General features: G+C 46.4%; 1 protein-coding gene across 7 annotated transcripts in view; it reads right to left on the reverse strand.

The window, feature by feature from the left end:
• The window catches only part of LOC119977194 (glutamate receptor 4), a 390,429-nt gene that overhangs the window by 273,406 nt on the left and 91,501 nt on the right, over positions 1–25,522 (reverse strand). For all 7 annotated transcript variants that reach the window (XM_038817887.1, XM_038817892.1, XM_038817889.1 and 4 more), the window contains exon 4: positions 12,151–12,335. In XM_038817887.1, the coding sequence (XP_038673815.1) occupies positions 12,151–12,335 (185 nt within the window). The remainder of the gene's footprint in view (positions 1–12,150; positions 12,336–25,522) is intronic.

Consider the following 25,522-nt stretch of genomic DNA (forward strand, 5'->3'; position numbering starts at 1 on the left):
GACCTGAAATATTTTGTCTCATTCTGAATCCCTCATTGTACCACTTGCCAAACACAATTGGCACCTCTTGAATTGCCAACCATGTCATTAATCAAGGTACCCGCATGACAAGTCAGCCACTTTGTACAGGCACATTTGTTGCTTGCTGTCATAACATTTGTTTTCAAAATACAAAGGGCACGATTCTCCGCTCCCCATGCAGGGTGGGAGAATCGTGGGAGGGCCGGGCGACTCACGACACACCCTCCTGCCCCCCCCCGCGATTCTCCCACCCCCCGCTCAGAAGAATCGCCGCACGCCGTTTTTCACAGCGACCAGCGATTCTCAGGCCCGGATGGGCCGAGCAGCCAGCCGTTCCTGAGCGGTTCACGACGGCGGCAACCACACCTGGTCGCTGCCGTCGTGAACATGGGCGCCAAATGCTCGTTTGAAGCTTGTGGGGACGGAGAGGGGAGTGAGCACCACGGCCGTGCTCGGGATGGGACTGGCCCACGATCGGTGCCCACCGATCGTCGGGCCGGCGTCTCAAAGCGATGCACTCTTTCCCCTCCGCCACCCCGCAAGATCAAGCTGCCACGTCTTGCGGGGCAGCAGAGGGGAAGTCGGCAACCGCATGCGCGGGTTAGAGCCGGCCAACCTGCGCATGCGCAGCTGACGTCACTTAGGCGCCGCCGTCGCGTCATTCTCGGCGTGCCGCCTTGGCGCAAGGGTCAAGGCCCGGCGGCCGAGAGTTATGGAGCGCCGCTTCTAGCCCTCCGAGTGAGCTGCATAATGTGCGAGGAGCGGCCTCCGAGGTCGTCGTGAAACCCGGCCGAGTTCACGACGGCCTTCCCGATTCATTGCGGGAGCGGAGAATTCCGCCCAAAGTTTTGTCAAGGGTTTGTGGTTTTTGGTATTGATATTTTAAAGACTCTCTGTGATTGACACCTGTATTAGCTTGTAACAGAAGGACTTATTTTTCAGCATAGGGGAAAGTTGTGAATGAATTAAACTTTCTCAAAGCTTTTTTTGCACATCCAACTGTCACTCCAGGGTTTTTTTCTTGTGGGTCAATGGGCCTAGAAATGCCACAGCCTAGCATAAGGGGCATGAGGAGCTGTGGCGTGGTGGGTGTGTTGAAGGGCAGTATTTGGCATAGGGGCTCTTGGGATGGGTAGGTGGCATGAGTTGGCATGGATGGGGCATTGGGAGTATTTGAAGGGTGGAAGATGTTTGTGTTTTTATGCTAACTGGAACAAACACGCACAACACCCAGATGGGCATTTTAAATAGCTCCCCCACCCCCCTCGCAGATCCTATGGTGGTCTCCAAAGTTTTTCCTGGGTGTGCTAGACAGACTGCAGCCCACACATACCAGCCCCAACAATGAAGATCCCACCTTTGCAGCCGCCTCCTCCAGAGTCGGGCAGCCCGAGCCAGAAACTTGCTGACTCCTGCTACCCGTCTCGCTATGAAATTCCAGGCCAAAATACAAAAATAGGGCACACACTTCATTCATTAGTTGCATTTATTTCCCATATGCTGCAATCACTTGAATCATGTTGCATCATGTATCATATAATAGGAGGCTGCAATAACACAGCTCCGGGTTAGGATACTGCTCCAATGTGATAACGAAGGGACAAACAAGCAAAAATAATTACATCAATAAAGTATCCTCTATGACCTCAGTTTGCCGCAATAGTCTTTTATAGTCAGTGTAGTAATTTTGAAATGCGATCACTGATGTAAATGTAGGAAACTAAGCAGCCACTTTGTGCCCAAGAAGCTCCCACAAACCACAATTTAATAAATGACCAGATGATCTGTTTTAGTTTTTGCTTGATTGAAGCATAAATGTTTACCAGGACACTGGGAACACTTCCCTGCTTTTCTTTGAACAGGACCCCTCTGGAACTTTTACATCTATCTGAAAGGGTAGATGGGGTGGGATTTACCGGCTGTTCAGTCCCACATCGGCACACGGGTTTCCCGCAACGAAGGATGCAGTCAACGGGAAATCCCATTGACAACGACAGGACCAGTAGATCCTGTCAGCGGGCCTCCTCCTCCATCAAAAAGCATGCGGCAGGGCGGTGGGTAAATCCTGCCCAAGGCCTTGGGGTGGCACAGTGGCTAGCACTGCTGCCTCATAGCTCCAGGAACCCAGGTTCAATTCCGACCTTGGGTGACTGTCTGTGTGCAATTTGCATGTTCTCCCATGTCTCCAGGCACTCCAGTTTCCTCCCACAATCCAAAGATGTGCAGGTTAGGTGGATTAGCCATGCTAAATTTCCCTGAAATGTACAAAAGTTAGGTGGGACGATGGGGATAGGTCGGAGGTTTGGGCCGAGCTAGGATACTCTTTCAGAGAGTTGCCGCAGACTCGATGGGCTGAATGGCCAATTTCTGTACTGTAGGAATTCTATGATTCTCACACCTCTGTATTGCCAATCTGGATTTTGTTTTGAAGGTTGGACTTTTCTATTTTTGGCTTAATTCCTGTGGCAAGGGCAGGAACAAGGAGTGTTTCATGCTGCTTAGGTTAGTTGGAATTTGTGCCGAATTGCGTGATGCTGGCCTAGTTAATTATACAGTCGGAGATTTCCCAACGTTTCATTTTGGCAGGGTGGGATGGATGGTGCCTGGTCATCGACATACCCACTCTTGAAGAAAGAGATGGCCTGCTGATCCCTGGGGGCTCCAGCCTCCAGATTCAATGATCCATATCTCAAAGGGCTGCTCATTACGGTGGAGACCAGGAGGGGCATCCACTACTCAGACACGAGCTCACAGCAGAAAGGGAAAGGATCAGTCAAGCTCACTGGCCCTCGGAGAACCTCTGGGGAAGAGGCATCTGTGATGTCCAAGTTGGATAACATACCTCTGGTATAGTTTCCTGCAAAAGATGCTGAGGAAACTGCAGGAGGCGGGGCAACATCAGGCAGAGGTGTCGGAGGACCTCGATGGAGAGCCATATGAGGCAGAGGAGTCTGTCCATCTGCTCTATGATGAAGTGGTGCTGATATGTACACGTATCGAGGTCCCCATGGGAAACGCGGGAGGTGCAATGGAGACCCTGGTCCCGCAAAAAGCCCAATTTCTGCTGAAGCTGACTACACCATCTATATAGTCATGGGTAGCTATGGAGTGGCAACGCAAGAAGGGGATGGGGCATCTCCTCCTCCAGGTTCCGCTTCCCGTCAAGGAGTGAGAAAGGGTTCCTAGAGGACCCAACGGTGGAGGAACAAATATTGGATACCACGGGGGCTTCCACTCTGGACTTTCTGAGGGTGTCCAGCCCTTCAGAATGGCCCTTGCCTGTGAACCCTTCAGCTTTGTCCTCCGTGATCGCAGAGGGAGCAGCTGCCCCACAGCAAGACAACCAAAGTAAACTGGGGCCTTTAGACCTTGGGTCTCCAGAGGACATCCACCAAGGTCAGCCAAGACAACATGGATACATGGTCAGCAGGCTGCCTCTATCCCTGCTGCAGATGGTAGGGAATGCAGGAGTAAAAAGTTTTAATTTTACATATGATTGCTAATATTATAAACTTTTGTAAATAGATTACACTTGCACTTTAATGAGGACTGATTTGATGTGTTTTCCCTATTTAGCCTTTAAACCTACCACCCTACGCTACCCCCAGTCCATTATCTTCAGCGGGACATCCCAGGATGGGCCTCTGTCCCCCGGAATGAAGCTTGTGCAGGGAGGCAAGGGTACTTGCCAAGGACCTTGCAAACCACGTGCAAGAAATCTCTTACACACACTGAGCATTTGCCCTTTACACACTCATCTGTTCTAAACTCCGTGCATTGTCAGTACTATAGACTGGAGTTCCCCTTCAGTTGTCTGCTTGAGCTGACCTGTATCTCTGCCCACCCCCAATGATCCAATTCCCATTCAGCGTCTCAAGATTCCCACCATGAGGCTATACATTGTTGCGAGCATCCATGGTTGTCATTACCTTTGTGCTCCCACTGCCCCTTCTAAACTTCACCATCCTTTCCTAACACCAATTCCATCAGTATGCCCCACTAGCACTCATCATTTCACACCACAGACAGATCCATCTGAACCCCTTTCCCTTCTTCCCCCGCTTGCCCATGAACATTGGCACATCTATCACCCCAAGCCTGTTCATATGAGCATAGCACCCCATGCCCATTCACATCTGCACATCCTCCCATGCCTGATCACACCTCTGCACCACCTACCCCACCCACAATCCAGTAGGACCCTTCCCACCCTCCAACTACATACCACCTCACAATTCCATGACCCCCACAGCATCTCTCTCTTCCCTCTACCAGCCCCAACCTCTCCTTCTAGGCCTCCTCTCTCGCCCCACCTGTTCATTCCTCACCTCCCCGTCTAATCGGGGATCATCACACCATCATCAGACCATCATCACACAACATTACCTCCTGCAACCATCCACCTGCAGCTTGAATCCATGTGGCTGATGCTCCGCCCACCCACCATTGCATGTGATCCACCCGGCTCCACAGTTTCTGGATGGTTCCATCTTCTGATTTCCACAGGTTGCCCAGACCTTCTTCAGGTAAGACCTAACATGTTCATGCCATATTGGTCCAGGCGTATTGCACCAGTGTGAAATCGCACTGGTGGCACGGGTGATTGAGTGGAAGTGAACGGGGAAGAGGTTGTCACGGGAGGGATTAGAATTAGAATTAGAACAGTACAGCACAGAACAGGCCCTTCGGCCCTCAATGTTGTGCCGAGCAATGATCACCCTACTCAAACCCACGTATCCACCCTATACCAGTAACCCAACAACCCCCATTAACATTATTTTTTTAGGACACTAAGGGCAATTTAGCATGGCCAATCCACCTAACCCGCACATCTTTGGACTGTGGGAGGAAACCGGAGCACCCAGAGGAAACCCACACAGACACGGGGAGGACGTGCAGACTCCACACAGACAGTGACCCAGCCGGGAATCGAACCTGGGACCCTGGAGCTGTGAAGCATTGATGCTAACCACCATGCTACCGTGCTGCCCACCAAGTAAAGTAAAAGGACGCGGACCATGTAAAGATCCATTGACCTCAGATGGTTGAGAACGGTCTGATTACAGTCACTGTGTGGGCAAGGCTGAAGAATCCCATCCAAAATAGTAAAAGCTTCAGGCCTTGAAATTCTCCCACAGTTACACAGGAGACCAGGAGGACCTTCACAGCACCAGAAACCATATTACTTCACCATTGTAAGAGGAGGCATGGGCCTTGTGTAAAAAAGCTTCATGACACCAGTGGAAGATAGAAATGAAATGTAAATATGGAAGAAGCATGACTGGAAGATAAACATTAAAACCAGTAAATGAGCCAACGCAAATTGTTCTGTTACAGCCAGTGCCCTGTGCAGTAAATATCAATCTGGCTGTAAGTATGTTGTTGGCTGGAAACCATTACCAATATTTCATAGAACATAGAACATAGAACAGTACAGCACAGAACAAGCCCTTCGGCCCTCAATGTTGTGCCGAGCCATGATCACCCTACTCAAACCCCGTATCCACCCCATACCTGTAACCCAACAACCCCCCCCTTAACCTTACTTTTATTAGGACACTACGGGCAATTTAGCATGGCCAATCCACCTAACCCGCACATCTTTGGACTGTGGGAGGAAACCGGAGCACCCGGAGGAAACCCACGCACACAGGGGGAGGACGTGCAGACTCCACACAGACAGTGACCCAGCCGGGAATCGAACCTGGGACCCTGGAGCTGTGAAGCATTTATGCTAACCACCATGCTACCCTGCTGCCCCGACTTTTATGACTTAACTTGTTTCTGCTTTTTGGAGCCCTTTACATTGCTGAAAGAAAGATTACTGTGGGTGAAATTGTTCTACGTCAATAGTACAAAATGGGTTCCTAGTGAATCGGCAATGCATTTGACATCACCCCATTGATCTATTCTAATGGAAATGAAAATGAGTGGAAATAGAAATGAGGGAGATGTTTTGCTGATTCACTGTCACCTGTTCTATACCATCAGGCAAGGTCAAAAGCTATCCTAATATCAAGTAAAGTAAAAGCATAAGCTGGGTTTGGTTAAACTTGGAAATTAAGTTCTCAACATGAGGGATCGAATCAGTGCTGAAAGGCACATGAACACACATCTGTGTCCGATTTCCAGGATGTCTATTCTCAAAAGGGACAATGAATCCAGTGAGAGGAAGCCTCTTATCAACATTGGCAACACAGCCTAATCCTTTGAATGATATCATCTTTTTTTGTGCATCTCAGTTTAATTCCTTTAACCACTGCAGTGGCAAACAAGCTATTAGCTGCACACAATTGGAAAGCATGCTTGATTGTGCAGTTAGGTCCTGGAATACGCAGAATTAAAATGCATCCCATGATCAGCAGATGCTCATTCAGCTTTAATGAATTCACAATAAACAGAAAATGTTTTCATTCAGCAGAATTTGCTATCTCACTGGTGGGTTTTATGTTTGGAGTTGCTCCAAAAGACGAGGAGCTGATTTACTTGCTCTCTTTCATTTTTATATCCGTTTAGCAATTTGCTCACAAGTATCTGAGATCCAATTTATCATGGCATTAAAAATAATTCCTGATAGATTCTGCGCTGGTGGTTCTTTAGTTTATGATAGCATTAGTTACATGTTTCCCCTGCTTATCTCATATTGAAGTTGCTTTTTCTGAATGAGTCACATGCACCTTCCATCCACAAATGGAGAACAGCCATTTCTCTGTTGTTTTTATGATTTTACGAGGCATAAATAACTGCTCTGTATGTTCCCATCAGCCTGGCTAGTGTTTAATGCGTCCATTGTCCCCTAAATGCTTTCAAGTTAATCAGTTCAATCTAACCCATGTTAAAACATTTTGGGGAGGTTGCTGGGGTGGAATTTCAGAGAATCGACAGGTTGAGGTTGGTTGGGAGGTTTTTAAACAATAGGTAGGAGGGTGGTGGTGGGGGGGGGGGGGGGGGGGGGGGGAGGTGCAGACAGCTCCAAGGAGGCTGGTTGACACTTTAAATATTAAAATGAGGATGTGAGCCTCATTGTAAGTCCCAGTCTGAAATTTAACCATTTATAGGCAGGTTTCCCATGTCTTGGCAAATCTGAAAGATAAACTCAGGCGAGCACTGCTGGATCCAGGATGGGAATCAATCAGGTTTCTGCCCCTGTCACAGCACTGAATGACATCCTATGTGACTGTGACAAAGGTAAATTTTCCCTCCTCGCCCTTCTCGGCCTGCCTGCAGCCTTTGACACAATTTACCACGTCATCTTCCACTAACACCTCGCCACTGTTGTCCAACTGTGTGAAGCTGATCTCACTTTGTTCCATATTGATCTATCTCATCATAGTGAGAGAATCACTTCCATTGGCTTATCTTCTTGTTCTCTCAGTTACCTGTGGTATCCCACAAGGATCTTCATTGACCACCTCTTATTTCTCAACTACTTTCTACGCCTTGGTGACATCATCCGAAGGCACAGCATTTATTTTCACATGTATGCTCTGCCTCGTCGCCTCCTCACCCGACTCCTCCTCACTGTTGCCGAATTACCAGACTTCTTATCCGATGTTCAGGACTGGATCAGCAGTAATTTCCTCCAATTAAATATTGGGAAGACTGAAACAATTGTTTCTGTGCCCCAATCCGAACTGTTCCCTAGCTGCCAACTCCATTTCTCCCTGACAACACGCTGCGATTAAGCCCATCTGTTTGCAACCTTGGTCATATTTGATCTCGAGATGAGCTTCCAACCTCATATTCATGCCATCCGTACTATCAATTGCCTCTGTAACATAGTCCGGTGTTTTCCCTGCCTCAGCTCATCTGCTGTTGAAGCCATCAGTCATGACTTCATTATGACTTTGCTAATCCACTCCTGGCAGGTCTCCCACATTCTCCCCTCCGTAAACCTGAGGCCATCCTAATCACTGCTGCCCATGCCTTAACTTGCACCAAGTCCCATTTCCATATCATCTCTGTGCTTACGAACCTACCTTGGCTTCTGGTCAAGCAACATCTTATTCTGACCCTCCATGGCCTTACACCTCCTTATCCCTGTTATCTCATAGCACTCCCCCCCCACCCCCCACCACCAAACCTTCGGAGATATCTACGTTTATCTAATTCCTACTTCTTGCGAAACCCAGTTTTCAGTTGTTGTACTTTAAGTTGCCTAGGCCCCAAGCCATGGAAATCCCGTCCTACATTGTCTGCCTCTCTATTTTACTCCCCTCCATGAAATTCACCTTCTTGACCAAGCCTCTGTGCCATATTTTGTTTTATAATGCTCCTGTAAAGTGCCTTGAGACATTTCATCACATAAAAGTGCTCTGCAAGTTAAAGTTGTTGTTGTAGAGTGCCTCTTCGTTTACCTGCTGGATTTACCAGGCCTATCTGGGCAATTATCTGTCATTGAACACACCACACCCACCCTTCCGATTAATATCTGATGATCCCTCAAAGACCTCTGACCTCCCCGTCCCTCGGAGACCCTGATCTCCCCTTAGGTCTCTCTCATTGGGAGCATGGACCACAAACTCAGGCGCAGAGGTCAGCTGACACAATTTACCAGCTCTTGATGTTGTACTCCTGTCTAACGAGGCTCCACTTGCTATTGTGTGCTGTTTATATTGCACAACCACTTTAGAAGCCTCCCTGGAGCGTATGGTGACCAGAAATGTTCTGAAATCACCTTGTTAATGTTTCTCACAAATTTCAGAGCACGAGCAGCATTGCTGCTATCAGAATTAGCACTTTTAATGCCAGTGTAATAATACAGATGAAATGCATACTTCCCACGTGAAAGTCTAATAGATTCAAATGTTTAATGCTAATAGTCATCATCACCCATACAGTACAAGGTGATAGCTATCATTACCCAATGCTGTAGGTGGTCATTCCTAATCATCAGCACTCATTTAATGGTTTTAAGCTCATTAAATGAAATGAGGATCACTCTTGTTTTTAGGTACAACTTATTGTTGTATAACATGGCTGTAAGTGTAGCAATCAGTACCAATGTTAGCAGCATGGTGCCTAAAATTATTGGAATACCAGATACATATGATCACTGATTTTTAAATAAAATGTAGAGTAAGTAAAATTAAAAGTTTGCAAATGAGTAAAATTAATTGATACTGCAGGATAAGAAAACATACTTTTGAAATCAATTGAAAAATAAGGGATAATATAATCATGGTGCCATGCTTAAGGTCTCATTTTTGCATATGTTCCGAGGGCAATGGCAGTTTACAAGCAAGAGTAGCAATTTGAAGAATTTCTTTCATGTGGTGGTGAAATACAAGGACTGAATTCCTAATAAAAGCTATGTTAATAAACTATCTCAACAGGAGGTTTATCTGAAATATCTGAGTGGAGGAATTCAATGGGATATAGGTATATTTGGAGTGAAGCAATTGAAAGTTTCAAGGAAAATAATGGCTGTATTATTAGGAATGGGGTATTGGAATGGGAACTGTCAGGAGTTTTATACTCCCTTCACCTTTTATCATTCTGCAAGTTTTGACATATTTGGATGGCACCATCCCACTCCAATGCATCCACTCCATTGTCAAAGCATCCACCCCATTGTCAATACAAGTGCCCTCACTTGGTTTCACAGTTGCCATTCCAGCAATAGATTCTCTTTTTACTGTCTATACTGCTAGGTCTAGATTTCCACAAGGATTTATCCTTAGCTCCTCCCTCTTCCTCCTTTAAGTAGCGCACCTTCAGGTCATCATTCATAGGGAGATTTAAGACAACAAAACCCAAGTCCATCTTTTTACCAGCTCTTTTTCATTCTACCCATAACCATGACCTGTGTTGTCAGACTGTGTGTCTAACATTCAATCTTGCATGAACTGCAGATTTCTGGAGCTAAATATTGGGAAGAGGGAATCTATTGTCTTTGGCCTGTTTTAACCCTCAGAGATCTTACGGGGTGGGAAAAATTAACTTCCCTTGAAACTTGCATAGTATGAGCTCCCCCGTTAAGGGGTGGACAACATCTGAACACTGTATAGTTGGAGGGTTTATAAAGCCGGCCAGTTTGGCACTGACAGGTAGACCTATTTGGGATCTGCCATGTGAGGTATATAATTGATATTGTAAATAAACTAAGTTTCTTTGAACTACTCGGTGTGGACTCCTTCAAAGTGTCATGGGAATGTCACTTTAAGAAATGTTTGTCTTCTCAAGTGGCTGCAGTGATGTCATTGTATGGGTGGAGCTGGGCTCTGGTTCTGCGTTTTACTTTCGCTTTGAGCAGGAAGCTGTTTGTGGCTCTGAGTTTTACTTTTGGTTTTCAGTTGGGGAGCTGCATTCAAGCCAAGAAGGTGTATTTTGGTCTCTTTCTCTGCATGCAAAAGAATGTCTCCAGATTACTTGATAATTTCAAAATAATATCTGTTTCTGTAAGGAATGCAAACCTACTGATTTTGTTGGAAAGAAGGGTGTTTGGCTTATGGATGTTGTTAGGAAAGTTACTATGGGTTACTTATAGAATACTGTATCTTTGGGGGATATTTGTGTTGGTAGTTGATAAGATGTTTACTGTGCTTCTAAAATGTTAACTGGATTCATAGAATAAACATTGTTTTTTTTTTAAATACTTACGGTCTCTGTTGCATTACATTTGGACAGTGGGCCCTTGTGCTCCTCATAACCAAAATCTATTAAAAGTTATAGGTCATGTGAACTCCATGATATACTTTGGTGTTCTCTAAACCTTGGCCCATAAAAAATGCCCCATAAAAGGTCCCTACTACAAATTCCATATCCTTGCAATTGGTTTAATATCATCTCTGATATTGTGTCAGGCTGAAGCTTGACTTTTCAAAACCTCATGTATTTTATTCAAACCTGCAGACTCAACAATTTCAATGCTTTGCGGGCTGGCCTTTTGTCCACCATTCTCAGCAAATTATAATGAATCCAAAAGTCTATGCTCATATCTTGTCTCACACCAAGCCCTTTGGAACTGCTTCCCCTGACCAAAATTAACTTCTCAGCCCCCCTCCACCCCCAACATCTCAAATATAAAATTCTTACATTTCTCTCTGAATATCTTTCTATCTCTATCATCTCCTCAGGCTCCATATTCATTCCCAAACTTGAACTCTCAATTCCTCGGATTTTGGGTTTCCTGTGCCTTTCCTCCTGAGCCCCTCCCCCACCATTTGACAATCATTACTTCAACAGCCTAGAACCCACATTTGGAATTTTCTCCCGAAACCTTCCTGAAAATTGAGAACGCTGTATAATGGGTGGGCTGAATCAGAATCACCTGTTTTATACTCTAGTCAAAATTACTCCATTGCTTTTTTATTAACTTGCGATGAAAAATCAGCAGGTCAAAGATCTGGGATCTGTCATTGGCTTTGAGATAAATTTAACTGCGAAATGAAACTCTTTTATTTAGGTACAAAAAGCTCTTTTCATCATATCACAAAACTGCAGCATTGCAGCAAAAGATAGGTGTGTGTATAATACCCAAAGGCTTGAATGTTTTGACACATCAGGCCCCAGTCTAATATGTCTGCAAGTAAAATGTGCTCAGTGTTGTAGTCAGACTGTCTGCAATGCCACGAGATTTATTTGTACCAATTTTTAGTGAATCCCACTGATTGATGCATGCCAGCAACTTGTCAAATTGGGTTAAAATTCAATACTTGTACATTAATAAGAAGCAGAGTGCTTTCAAAACAATGCATATATTGTCTGGTGAGAAGAAGCTGCTCAAACATTTTGAATATGACAGGCACCTTAACTTAATGAGGTGGCAATTGATATTCACAGATGGACTTCCAGCAGATAGAAAGATAACGTCACAACTCGATTCCTTCTGCTTCTGTAGATACCTAGTGACCTTTTCATTTTTCAAAATATGAACATGCTTTCTTCTGTACAATTCCACAGTATTCTCAGAATAGATTGATCAATGCTAATCTTATTCTAGCTTTGATTTTGCTGTTCAAGTCCTATTGCAATCTAAAAAATGTGTTTTACCAACAAGAACTTTAATGTTCAGAAGTGATTAGTTATCCAAGTGCAGATTCTTTTGTCTACATTTCTACAGCATTAAATTATGAGCTTTAGATGAGGAACGTATGACTGATATTCATTTGAAACCAATAGCATTACCTGCTCCATAATGTTGTGGAGCCTCTCGACTTCACAATCTACGACAAATCTCTTTTCCTGTTTTCGTTCCAGGTCTTCTAAAAGGCGTCGGTAGCTAGCATCATTGAAGTTCTCAATACAGATAGCGCTGACTTGCCAGCCATTCTGGCCTGCTTTTTCCATAATCGACTGCAGTATGGAATAACCTGCAATAGGTCATAAAACAAATTAATTTTAAGGAAAATGTTGAATGGCTCTTTGCAAAGATGGCAAATCTATTATTCTTTTCATGAGTGAAGTAATGCTGCTCAATCAGATCTTGGAGGTGATCTAAATAAGGAAAAGGCTTGATTTGGTGTGCACCTCTTCTTCAGAAACATGTATTACATTTTCAAACAAATGTATTCATTTTCTTAATTTCAGCTGCCCCAGTGCCACAATGTAGAACACTGGCAGGACAATATGAGACTTGGACACGTCCCCAGGCAAAGTGCTCATCGTTGTTTATCAGGAAGTGAGTGTGGCAGGGTGAGGGGCAAGGAGCGGGTGCTGGTTCTGCCAATTTCCCCTCTGCAAAGTAGAATACATAATAGCCGCTCAACTCTCCAGCTGTAAACTTGACCGCAAACTAGTGAAGCTCACTTAATAAGGACGGGCAAGTTTTGATTCTTTATATTCTTTCAACCAGCCAATTTGTGTGCACAACAGTATGACTGTGACTGAAAGGAGCTTTGACTTGCAGGAGGTTTCGATCATCCCTTTCTATGAAACTCTGCCACTGTTACAAAAGAAAGCACAGCAAAGTCTGTGTTTTAGACACTATCAGAAATGGTAAAGCCATGGAAAGTCAGAATCATTTTATGAGCTGCAATAGTTTAATCAATCTTGAAATGTGACTGAGAGAAGCTCTGGGTTTTTTTACAAAAAAAAGATATTTTAAAGACGTGTTCTTGGGCGTATATGGGTCAGTCAAAGAGAGTCACAAACTAAAAATGCCAATAAAATTACCTTAGTGGACGACAGTAATTGGAGACTGTTTCTGACAAGAATATTTATATATCTATTAAACATTTTGACATAATTTCATGCCATTATTTCCAAATACTATGTTTGTGCCACATTTAGATAAGAACAACGCTGGAGAAAATATTCTAGTTTTCAAAAGTAGCATAAAGCATATTATATATGGTTCTGCATCAGCCTCAGGCAAGTAAAACCTTTGACATATTATTGCACAGTAGACTGCATTAGTTCTCTGAACCAGCACATTGCAGCAGCATCAAACTACATTGAGAACTGGAGATGCTGAAAGCTAGTCTTTCCTTAAGAATCTATTTACCACTGATCCAGGACTTTGCGGACTGAGGTTAACGTTAAAGCTTAAATTTTATGAACCTTACTTTTACACGCAAATAAATACAAATACTTAGGCATGCACATATTTTAATTCCGAAGGAACTATAAAGCATTTGAGTTTGATTGAATTTATTAAAATAGTCAACCGAGGAATTGCATTTGAATCTATTCAAATATTCATTCCTAATAGTACACAGTGCAGTTTTAACCCTTTTGCCTTTCTATCCAGTTGACCACTAAAATACAGTGATTTATTTTTAACCCCTTTTTGACTTCAAATCTCTGGCCAATGCACCGCAGGGCATGGACTCACTCGAGGGTATATTTCCATAGGGATCAGCTACCCTCCAAATTGTTGATGGGATAACCAAGACAGTGAGTTTTTAACAGGGCGGCGTCATCACCTGGCGCACACATGTATCTAGCAAAAATAATTAGATAACCATCTACTTTAGGAGCCTAGATTTATTTTTTGTCTGGTCGCTTTGGTAAATTGTAGTGCTTCACCTTACTGAATGGAGTCTGGAGGTGAAACACTAAAGTGAGAGTCTCGTAACCTCCAGCATTACAGACCAAGCACTAGAAAACAGGATTAGGCTGGGTGACTTGTTTCTCAGCTGGGCTAGACAGGCCTTACGTGACGTAGATTTTTCTACATCTTCTGAATTTTCTAAATATCTGAAAGGGAGGAATGTTCAGGGAGATGGGGAGAAGATGAGAAATGGCAGTACATGAACTGTTCCTTAGGAGAGCCAGTATGGACATGAAAGTCCTTCTGCTGTGGTGTTCTGGTTCCATGAAACGTGGGATGTTCTAGGTTTGTATGATGCTGTTCCTCACCTGACAGCATATTTATTGTGGAGATGCCGGCATTGGACTGGGGTGAGCACATTAAAAAGTCTTACAACACCAGGTTAAAGTCCAACAGGTTTGTTTTGAATCACTAGCTTTCGGAGCTCAGCTCCTTCCTCAGGCCAATGAAGAGGTGGGATCCAGAAACACGTATATAGACAAAGTCAAAGATGCATATTTGTTGACTGAGCTGAAGGAGATCTGCTGAGTTGTTTTAAAAGGTCTCATGTACAGATTCAAAGAAAATGTATGCACTGTTGTTCCTTTTGTACAAAGTGAACAACAAGTGGTTGAGAGATTTGTAGCGTTTCTGGGTTTCCAATTGGTTATTATTGTCACATTAATGTATTGCTGACACACTAGATCTTAAAGCCTGCCAATCATTAATTTGGATGCTGGATCCGTCATAATGTGATGTATTTCACACTTCCCATGCTCTGCCTCTGGTTTTGTCTTCCAACCTGCAGTCGCCTTTTCCACAGTTTTGCAACACATAAGAACTAATCATTTCAATCTCTTCACACCTTTTCCTATTTTTGAACTTTAATACACATTAGTCCTTCGGATTCCATCATCCGACAATGAGCTCATACTGGTACTTGGAGTGATATTTCACAGCTATTCATTGACTAAACGCATACATGTTTGGACAGCACTGCCTCATAACAATTGCAATATTCCCTCACTTCTATGAACCCGCACATTCATGTGTTGTATTAATATAAACTGGAAACAGTAGAGAGAGGAATGGATTAACAACTTTTTCCAAAAAATAAAATACTGGAGTCGAAGTTCTTCACTGTGAATCCATTGCACTGACCATAAACATATCCCGAATCTGCATATGGCAAGTATTGATCGGAAAGATCAATTTTCAAAATTATGTTGTGGGCCAGGGTCAGAGCTCCTCTTGGTACTGATGTAATGGGAGGGTGGAGAATTCCTCAGATAGGCCAAGTGCTGGCACAAGAGTACAATTCTTTTTTAAATGTTCAATGGCATCGCCTCATATCGTGACTACTAGACATAATAGACCCTTTCTGTAATGTGGAACTGGCTTCCTCCCACCTTTCCAGCATGCTACAGTCAGCTTTTGGCTGAAAGGCTTGCTCATCCCAGTAGCTCCCCTTTACATAAACGCTTTGGCAGGGTGCATGGTAGAATTATTATAACTGTCAGAACCACACCACTAAGCAACTTCAAGGGCAATCTGGGTTTTTTTGCAGTCTAGTGCAGTCATTTTCAAGTCAGGGTCACAACCTGTGGTTGGATCGTGAGCAGGTGTTGGGAGGGTTTAAGAAGGGAGGGAGGCAGAAGACGGGAAATTATAGGCCGATTAGCTTGACTTCAGTCATTGGTAAGATTTTAGAGTCTGTTATTAAAGATGAAATCGCAAAGTACTTAGAAGTACATGGTAAAATAGGACTGAGTCAGCATGGCTTTGTCAAAGGGAGGTCGTGTCTGACAAATCTGATAGAGTTCTTTGAGGAGGTAACAAGGAAGTTAGACAAAGGAGAACCAGTGGACGTGATTTATTTAGATTTCCAGAAGGTCTTTGACAAGGTGTTCCATCGGAGACTGTTAAATAAGTTAAGAGCCCATGGTGTTGAGGGTAAGATCCTGGCATGGATAGAGGATGGCTGACTGGCAGAAGGCAGAGTGGGGATAAAGGGGTCTTTTTCAGGATGGCAGCCGGTGACTAGTGGTGTGCCTCAGGGGTCTGTGCTGGGACCACAACTTTTCACAATATACATTAATGTTCTGGAAGAAGGAACTGAAGGCACTGTTGCTAAGTTTGCAGATGATACAAAGACCTGTTGAGGGACAGGTAGTATTGAGGAAGCAAGGGGGCTGCAGAAGGACTTGGACAAGCTAGGAGAGTGGGCAATGAAGTGGCAAATGAAATACAATGTGGAAAAGTGTAACGTTATGCACTTTGGAAGGAGAAATTTAGGCATAGACTATTTTCTAAATGGGAAGATGCTTTGGAAATCAGAAGCACAAAGGGACTTGGGAGTCCTTGTTCACGATTCTCTTAAGGTTAATGTGCAGGTTCAGTCGGCAGTTAAGAAGGCAAATGCAATGTTAGCATTCATGTCAAGAGGGCTAGAATACAGGACCAGGGATGTACTTCTGAGGCTGTATAAGGCTCTGGTCAGACCCCATTTGGAGTATTGTGAGCAGATTTGGCCCCATATAGAAGCAAGGATGTGCTGGCCTTGGAAAGGGTCCAGAGGAGGTTACAAGAATGATCCCTGGAATGAAGAACTTGTCATATGAGGAACGGTTGTGGAATCTGGATCTGTACTCGTTGGAGTTTGGAAGGATGAGGGGGGGATCTTATTGAAACTTACAGGATACTGCGAGGCCTGGATAGAGTGTACAAGGAGAGGATGTTTCCACTTGTAGGAAAAACTAGAACCAGAGGACACCATCTCAGACTAAAGGGACGATCCTTGAAAACTGAGATGAGGAGGAATTTCTTCAGCCAGAGGGTGGTGAATCTGTGGAACTCTTTGCCGCAGAAGGCTGTGGAGGGCAAATCATTGAGTGTCTTTAAGACAGAGTTAGATAGGCTGTTGATTAATAAGAGGATCAGGGGTTATGGGGAGAAGGCAGGAGAATGGTGATGAGAAAACATCAGCCATGATTGAATGGAGAGCAGACTTGATGGGCCGAGCGGCCTAATTCTGCTCCTATGTCTTATGGTCTTATGGGTGCAGGGCCATTGGTCGCAGCATTCCCGATTGGGAGAAGTGGTGCCCAATGGCTGCGACCGGCTTTTAGAAATGCTGGCCGCGTATGGCTTTCAGAATGATGGCTGTCCTGCGCATGTATGTCCCCTCAGCAGCACACAGGCCCGCAACCCACCGAGGCAGACAGCCTCTTCCTGGGGCTTCTCTCCAGAAGCGATGGCAAAGAGCAGGTCACCTGCACCACGCACTGACGTCACGTGCTCTGGGCGTGAGAGGGATTCCTCCATTTTGTTGCTGCCGGCAGTGCTGGTGTCAGCTCCAGGGCCTCCAGTGAACAACCCATGAAGAAGAAACTGAAAACAGGAACAAAGCAGCATAAAGATGATTTCTTGAGCTATGGGGTTATTAATTGTGCCAATGCAAATCAGGATACAATGTTCACGTGTGCCATATGCAGCGATATACTGGCAAATTAAAAATGAAAACCTTCAAAACTTCAAAGGCGTTTCAAGACTACTCACGGCGAGGTTGAGGACAATCTCTTGATTTTTTTCAATGGATGCAGTGAAATCTAAAAAGTCCTCCGCAGAAATGTAACGTTGAATGATAAAGCAAGTGAGATTGTGACGACCAAGCAGGCTCACTTGTCACAGCCGGTTTAGCTCAGTGGGCTAGACAGCTGGTTTGTAATGCAGAACAAGGCCAGCAGCGCGGGTTCAATTCCCGTACCAGCTTACCCGAACAGGCGCCAGAATATGGCGACTAGGAGCTTTTCACAGTATCTTCATACATGTGACAGTAAAAGATCATATATATATAAGCGGAAATGGTGGGTTGTAAAGTTCAGGCAGCGTGCGTCGCAAAGGTCGGCCAGCGTGGGTTGGGTAAAAATGGGTCCCAGGCAAAAAAGTTTGAAAAACACTTCCCCAGTGCACCAATACAGAATAAAATCACATATTGTATGTGTGTTTTCCTGTCTCTTAAATAAAGTTTTAGCATATAATACACAATTGTATAAAATTGGTGAGTGAATTTGCAGCTATTTTGATTTCACTATCTCCTGTTCATCTCACCACGTTGTCTTTTTTATCAAGTATGTAGGAGAACATCCTGTTCCTAAATCATCATTCATCCCTTCAGTAGCCAAACAACAGGAGACATTAGGGACTACCCTGTCATGATCTTCAGCCTCAGGTTTTCCTCACCTGTAGTTTCCAGCTGAAATGTTTCTACTCAGCACAGGTCACATCAGGTCAGATCAGACAGTAAGTAGAGGGGAAATTTAACCTATTTCTGTGATTCACCTGGCAGCTATGAGTCAGTGCTGCAACACTCAGCACAGCTTCACAACATACTAACATCAAAAGAGAACAAGCATGTCAGGTAGGGCAGTGCCTCTGCTCTGGAGTGTAAATTCGATGGTGGGAGTGAAATTTAGGTTAATTCCTGCTTGGGGCTGGTATGGCTGCACCCACACCCCAATCCCGTAATCCTGTGCTATTGAGCTCATTGCATATGCATGAGCTTCGAACTCGGCTAATCTTATGGGTGGGTTGGACAATTCAAGGAGAATTAGGGATGGACAACAAAATGCTGGCCTTTCCAGAGATGCCCACATCCCATGAAAGAATGCATTTATTTATGATACCTCACATGGAAGATTGTTCTGCTTGCTAGTCTCTTATGAAGGGGAGGAATGGACCTCACAAAGGAATTGCAAACAGAGAGCTCTGGACATCATTAAACGACCTGGGTATTATTCCATAAGGACCCCACTCCTGAAGAGATGCACTAGTGTGTCCGACTCAAAAATACTGCACAGGTGCCCAGTGAAGCCCTGCAAAGAGGTTTTTCCGCCGTGGTGATTTTTGATGCCACTGGCTTTGGGATTGCCTCCAAGTCCTTGTAAACACAAGTCTTCATGGAAAAGATAGCATATGTGAGCAATTACATTCCAAAGAGGACACTCTGAGGCATCTCAAACCTTTTGCTCATCTGCAGGTAACTGCGGCACTTGCGATATCCCAGCGTTTGGGCGAATGCTCACTCTCGCACTGGATCCTGGTTGCCAGCATCCTGACCTCCACTGTCTCTTGCTGCTCTGGCCATTACTCCTCCTTGCCCAGTGCAAACCTGCACATGTTTCTCCTCCTGTGCCCAGAGCCAGTAAAAAGGCAAAGATCCCTGGAGCTTGCATCAAATGTGTGTGAATCTGTGAACAAACTGCAGTGATCTAACTAGTTATCATATTCTTTATAGATTCACCATCATCTCTGAGCCTCTAAACCAAGCTAAGACCTGTGCCTGACATCCATCTGGATATGGCCTCCCCACTCCATCCCGTCAAGGTAAAGGACAACCTGAATAACCACAGACGAGTGTTCCTCCTGCTCATAACTGAATGTGCATGGGGACATTGCACATTGACCAGGGTAATGGCAGCCATGTGCGAGAACCCGCTCTCAGATACTATTTACCCTGCCTGCAATGCCCTGGAGATTCTGTTGGGAGGCCATCACCCTGACATCGCAGCAAGACTTACTGTATAAACCCTCATCACTCATGATAATTTGGAGGTGGAACTTTGCTGTTATCCTAAACTCATGCTCTTTCTTGGCATTTACCTCCATCCCACCATCTCTCCCCTCAATCTTGCCTCTGACAGCAGCATATGCTGATTAGCACACAATGTACGGCAGCTCTAGACCTTGATAGGTTTCCACTGGAAGGTAATCCATTAGTCATAGAGCAAAGCTGATTTATTGGGCATGGGAACTTTAAGAGAAGATCACAGCTGAGCCTGGTTCACCTTGGAGTGGACTATTTTTAAAAAAAATTATTCATGAAGGGCATTTAAGAGTCAACCACATTGCTGTGGATCTGGAGTCACACGTAGGCCAGACCGGGTAGGAATGGCAGATTTCCTTCGCTGAAGGACAAGATGGGTTTTTACGACAATCAATAATGGTTTCACAGTAATCACTAGACTATTAATTCCAGATTTTGTTTTTTTATTGAATTCAAATTTCACCATCTGCCATGGTGGGATTCGGACCTGGGTCCTCAGAGCATTACCCTTCATCTCTGGATTACTCGTCCAGTGACAATACCACAATGCCACTATACCTCGCCTTAATAACTAATATGATGCCCCTTTAATTGGCCCCAAAAAATGAAGCATTAACTTCTCCCCAAATAGAGACCCCTTCCGTATAGAATGTTTGAGAGGTTTTACAAACAGCGCAACAACATTGACAGCTCCAATATGGTGTGTGTGACATTTGCCGGCGCATTAAGCACCTTCTACCCTTCTCCTGATATACACCAAGACCCAGCCCATTCTCCTACACAATCACTGCCTTGCCATTCCTTTGCATCCTACCTCTCCTCATCACCCTGGATCCGATGATATGTGGACATTCCTGCTCTCCCCATTGTCCCCACAACTGGGTTTTATTAGGAAACCTTTTATTGAGGCATTTATAATTTTAACATTTTAACATATCGACATTCTAAATAGCAGAGCGGTCCGACACATGCAAAAATCCCACAGTAACATACCCAACTTCCCCCCGCCCTAACACCTGGCTACCCATATATTAGATTCCTTACCCTTATTCTCCACTTCCATGCCTCCCCTTCCCCCCCCCTCCCCTCCTTCTGCTGATGGTCAGTTTTCCTTCAAGAAGTCGATGAACGGCTGCCACTTCCGAGTATTGAACCCTTAAGGCAAACATAATCTAGTCTAGCCTGAGAAACTCTGCCATGCCACTGACCCACACCCCCGCCATTGGAGGCTCCGAGTCCCTCCATCCAGGAAAAATCCGTCTCCGGGCCACCAGGGAGGCAAAGGCCAAAACGTCGGCCTTTCTCCCTGCCCACTCCCCCCGGCTGCCGGATCTTCCGACACTACAAATATTGCCACCTCTGGACCCTGGACTCGGAGTCACCTGCCAAAATCCCCTCAGCTTTGGACACGCCCAAAACATATGTACATGATTCGCCGGACTTCCCCCGCACCTTGCACCTATCCTCCACCTCCTCAAAGAACCTACTCATCCAGGCCACAGTCACATGAGCCCTGTGGACCACCTTGAACTGGCTGAGACTAAGCCTGGCACATGACGAGGATGCATTGATTCTTTTCAGGGCCTTCTTCCATAGCCTGACTTCCAACTCCCCCCCCCCCCCCCCCCCACCCCCACCCCCAGCACGTCTTCCCGCGTCCTCTTCACCTCCCCGATTGGGACCCCTTCCCACTCCATCAATTCCTTATATATTTCCGAGACCCACCCCTCCCCAACCCCTGTTTTGACATCATCTTATCCTGTAGTGCCCTTAGAGGAAGGCAAGGGAAGCATGGATCCTGCCTCTCGACAAAGTCCCGTACCTACAGGTACTGAAATTCGTTCCCACCCAGTTACTCAAACTCCTCCTCCAGGCTCGGGAAACCCTCCTCAATGATGAGATCCCCAAATCTCCTGATCCCTGCCCACTGCCACCTCCTAAAGCCCCCATCCAGCGCCCCCCCCCCCCCCCCCCCCCCCCCCCCCCCCCCCCCCCCCCCCCGGAGCGAAGTCAAGTTTTGAAGTCTAATCCCGAATGAAACAACTGCACAAACCATCCCTTCCTCAGCCTAATCTGATCCCCACCTTCAATGTGTCTCCTGCAACATGGCCACGTCCACCTTCAGTTGCCTCAAGTGCCCGAACACACGGGCTCTTTTGACTGGCCCATTCGGCTCCTGAACATTCCATGTGACCATACCCCGGCGATCGACCAGGTTCCCCCCCCCGGATCAATTATAACCCCTCCTAGGCCAGTCTTCGGCCCATGTCCTGCACCTCCCCTGGCCCCCCTTGGGCAACCGCCGTCATCAACCCTCCTCCACGCCACGCCGGTCGGCGGGCCCCCGACGGCGATTCTCTGGCCCACGATGGGCCGAAGTCCCGCCGCTGTCAGGCCTCTCCCGCCGACGTGGTTCTCCCCTACCCAGCGAGGCGGGGGGTCCCGGCATACCGGAGTGGCGAGAACCACTCCGGCGTCGGGCCTCCCCAAAGGTGTGGAATTCTCCGCACCTTTAGGGGCTAGTCCCGCGCCGGAGTGGCTCCCGCTCCGCCGACTGGCGTGAACGGCCTTAGGCGCCCCGCCAACCGGCGCCATGGCTGGCCGAAAGGCCATCGCCAGCTGGGTCCCCACCCACACCCCCCTCACCAACCCCACCCACCCTCCCACCAGCGTACCCCACGGCTGCCCCCTTCCCACACATGTGCCGGAGCATCAACGGCAGCTGATATCACCCCGGCGCATGCGCGGTGGAGGGGGTCTCTTCCGCCTCCACCATGGTGGAGGCCGTAGCGGAGAAAAAGAGTGCCCCCACGGCACAGGCCCGCCTGCCGATCGGTTGGTCCCAATCGCGGGCCAGGCCACCGTGGGGGCACCCCCTGGGGTCAGATCGGCCAGCGCCCCTCCCCCCCCCCAGGATCCTGGGGCCCGCTTGCGCCGCCTCCTCCCTCTGGCACCAGAGGTGGTTTAAACCACGTCGGCGCGAGAGGCCTGACAGCGGCGGGACTTTGGCCCATCGCGGGGCCGGATAATCACCGCGGGGGGCCCGCCGACCAGCGCGGGGAGCCCGCCGACCGGCGCGGCGTGATTCCCGCCCCCGCCGATTCTCGGGTGGCGGAGAATTCCGGCCATGGCGGGGGCAGGATTTATGCCGGTCCTGGCCGATTCTCCGACCCTGCGGGGGGGTCGGAGAATTCCGCCCCTGATCTCAATAAGTGGCTGATATTTATAAGTGGTCCCCAAGAATTACAAGGCAATTGCTACTCACTCCAAAGTCCAGGAAGAAGATTACCTTACCAGCTGCATGCTACTTTTCTGCAGTTGTAAATGTGAAAGCATGAATTTCTTTTGTTTTGGAGACACTTAGGGCGCGATTCTCCGCTGCACACGATGGGTCGGAGAATAGCGGGAGGGCCTTCCCGACATTTTTCCCGACCTCCCGCTATTCTCCCCCCCCCCCACCCCACGGCCGCCCCACGACACGAATCGCTGCTTGCCGTTTTTTACGGCGAACAGCGATTCTCCCCTGGCCGATGGGCCGAGTTCCTAGGCCTTTACGGCTGTTTTCACGAACGCAAACACACCTGCTCTCACCGTTCGTGAAAACGGCCGTAAAGTGCCGTCCCGGACAACCATGGCACCGATTGGCACGGCCGTGGTGCGGCCGTGCCAAGGATGGCATGGGCCTGCGATCGGTGGGCACCGATCGCGGGCAGCGGGTCCGATACCCGCGCACTATTTGTTCCTCCGCCGCCCAGCAGGATCAGTCCGCGGAGCGGCTGAGGGGCATGACGGCCCACGCATGCGCGGTTTTGATGACGTCATCGCGCATGCACGGGTTGGAGCCGTCCAACCCACGCATGCGCGGCTGACATCATCGTGCGCGTCAGCCGCCATGACGTTGCCGCGCGGGCTTAGCGACGGTTGCTAAGCCCGCGATGCCGTGCTTCACGGAGCTGCGCTGCTAGCCCCACCCAGGGGGGAGAATCGGGTCCCGGGAGGGGGCGTGGAGGCTGCCGTGAAACACGGCCAGTTTCACGGCAGCCTTTACGATTCTCCGCATTTGCGGAGAATCGTGCCCTTAATTCTGGCGTGCTGGCCTTTTAGTGAGCATGCATGACATGCAAATGAATGCAAAAGAGCTTCCCAGCACTATTCGCCAGTAAGCTCAACCTTTCTTCAATGTGCCAAGACCCTAATTGCAAAAGTTCACCCTGATGATTTCCAGCCTCCCACCAAACTAACTTCCCCGTTATGCAACTAAGCTTCCTGCTGTTGCTGGGACCGGAGGATTCCTGCCATCGAGCCAAGAATCGAACAGTCCTCAACAAACACTGAGAAGTAGTTGGAAACAAAAATACAATTTAACATGTCCTGCCTTATTTTTGAGTCCTTGACTAACACGAATTTATGTATTAAGTTATATTCCACTGTTCAAAGCCATGAGCGTAGGTACATTATACCATTTCCTGTTGTGCTTGAAACTGTAATTATTAAACTTAGGCCTTCCCTCTACAATGAGCTGTCCCTATTGACGCTGCAGATAACAGGGAGATTACTCTGATATCTAATAATAATAATCTTTATTGTCACATGTAGGCTTCTGTAAACACTGCAATGAAGTTACTGTGAAAGTCCCCGAGTTGCTACATTCCTGAGCCTTTTCGGGTACACAGAGGGAGAATTCAGAATGTTCAAATTACTGAACAGTACGTCTATATCTATCAATGGACTTTCACATAACTGCACACAATAGCAGTGCTGTTTGATGAAAAACTGATGAACCCTAGTCACCTAGTTTACATGGATAGCTTATTGCATGAGAATGAAAAAGTTAACAGTATATTGACCGTGGATTCAGTTGTAGAGTGTTGATTACAGTTTGTGGTGGTATGATTAGCATAGCTGCTGCCATTGGTGCAGAACACCGGCTTACCATTGGCCCTGGTCGGTCATGTGCCTCTCGACCGATTGGTTGAGACCAGTCATGTGACGGCTCCCCGATTGGTCGAGAGGCTGAGTTAGCCCCACCTCCAGGGCGAGGTATAAATACCCAGTACTCCCGGCGGTCGTCCATTGGCTAACATCTAGCTGATTAAAGCCATACTTTTGTACAGCAACTCGTCTCGCGTTCAATTGATGGTACATCACAGTTCAATAGGTCTGAACTCATACATAGGTTTACTGTAAGTCTCTATTGACTCTTAGAACTATTTACAAATATACAGTAAAGTGTACAAGCTGTCTTCGTGTTTGTTGGTATACATGGTTCTGTCCAACACTCGACTGACCCTAGGACATCTGCTTCATACATCACTGTGTGGGCAGTCCTGCACTTAGTCCCACATTAACCTTGTATGTGCCAGACCCTTATGCTACAATTTTAGAGCTTCAGAAAACCCAAGAATGATTAGATACTTTTAAAATAAAATTTCCAAGGCTAAACTAGTGATTTGCTGATGTTCACAGTTTGGTTTTTATGGTACGTTCAAATATATGTTTCCAAGTATAAATTAATTAACTGAAGCCATTGAAGAGACAGGTGAAAACAAACCTGTGATTAGCCTTTGGCCTAAGCAGTCAAGCTAAATAAATACTGAACTGCATAGGGATTACTCAAGTAAGAACTGGTGCTTTGGATTGAAGTCTTTTTTTCCCTCAGAGTACAGACCTAGTGACAGTAATCATATATCTTTGTCGTTGAGTAGCTGCTTTGCTCCAGTTTCAATAAAGGTTTAAATATTGGACAAGTCCCTCCTGTACTGGAATTATTAAACTATCATCTTTATTAACATGTCTCCTGTGCCTCGTTTTGAAATGCTTGTAGCTAATATACGTTTTTGGCTTATTTGTTGAAGCACAAGATGCTGTAAAAAAAATTCTTATCTAATTCTTGATGGGGTGACCTCCACCAGTACCCCTAA

This window comes from Scyliorhinus canicula, chromosome 14 (genome assembly GCF_902713615.1).
Source record: "Scyliorhinus canicula chromosome 14, sScyCan1.1, whole genome shotgun sequence".
NCBI classification, from domain to species: Eukaryota; Metazoa; Chordata; class Chondrichthyes; order Carcharhiniformes; family Scyliorhinidae; genus Scyliorhinus; species Scyliorhinus canicula.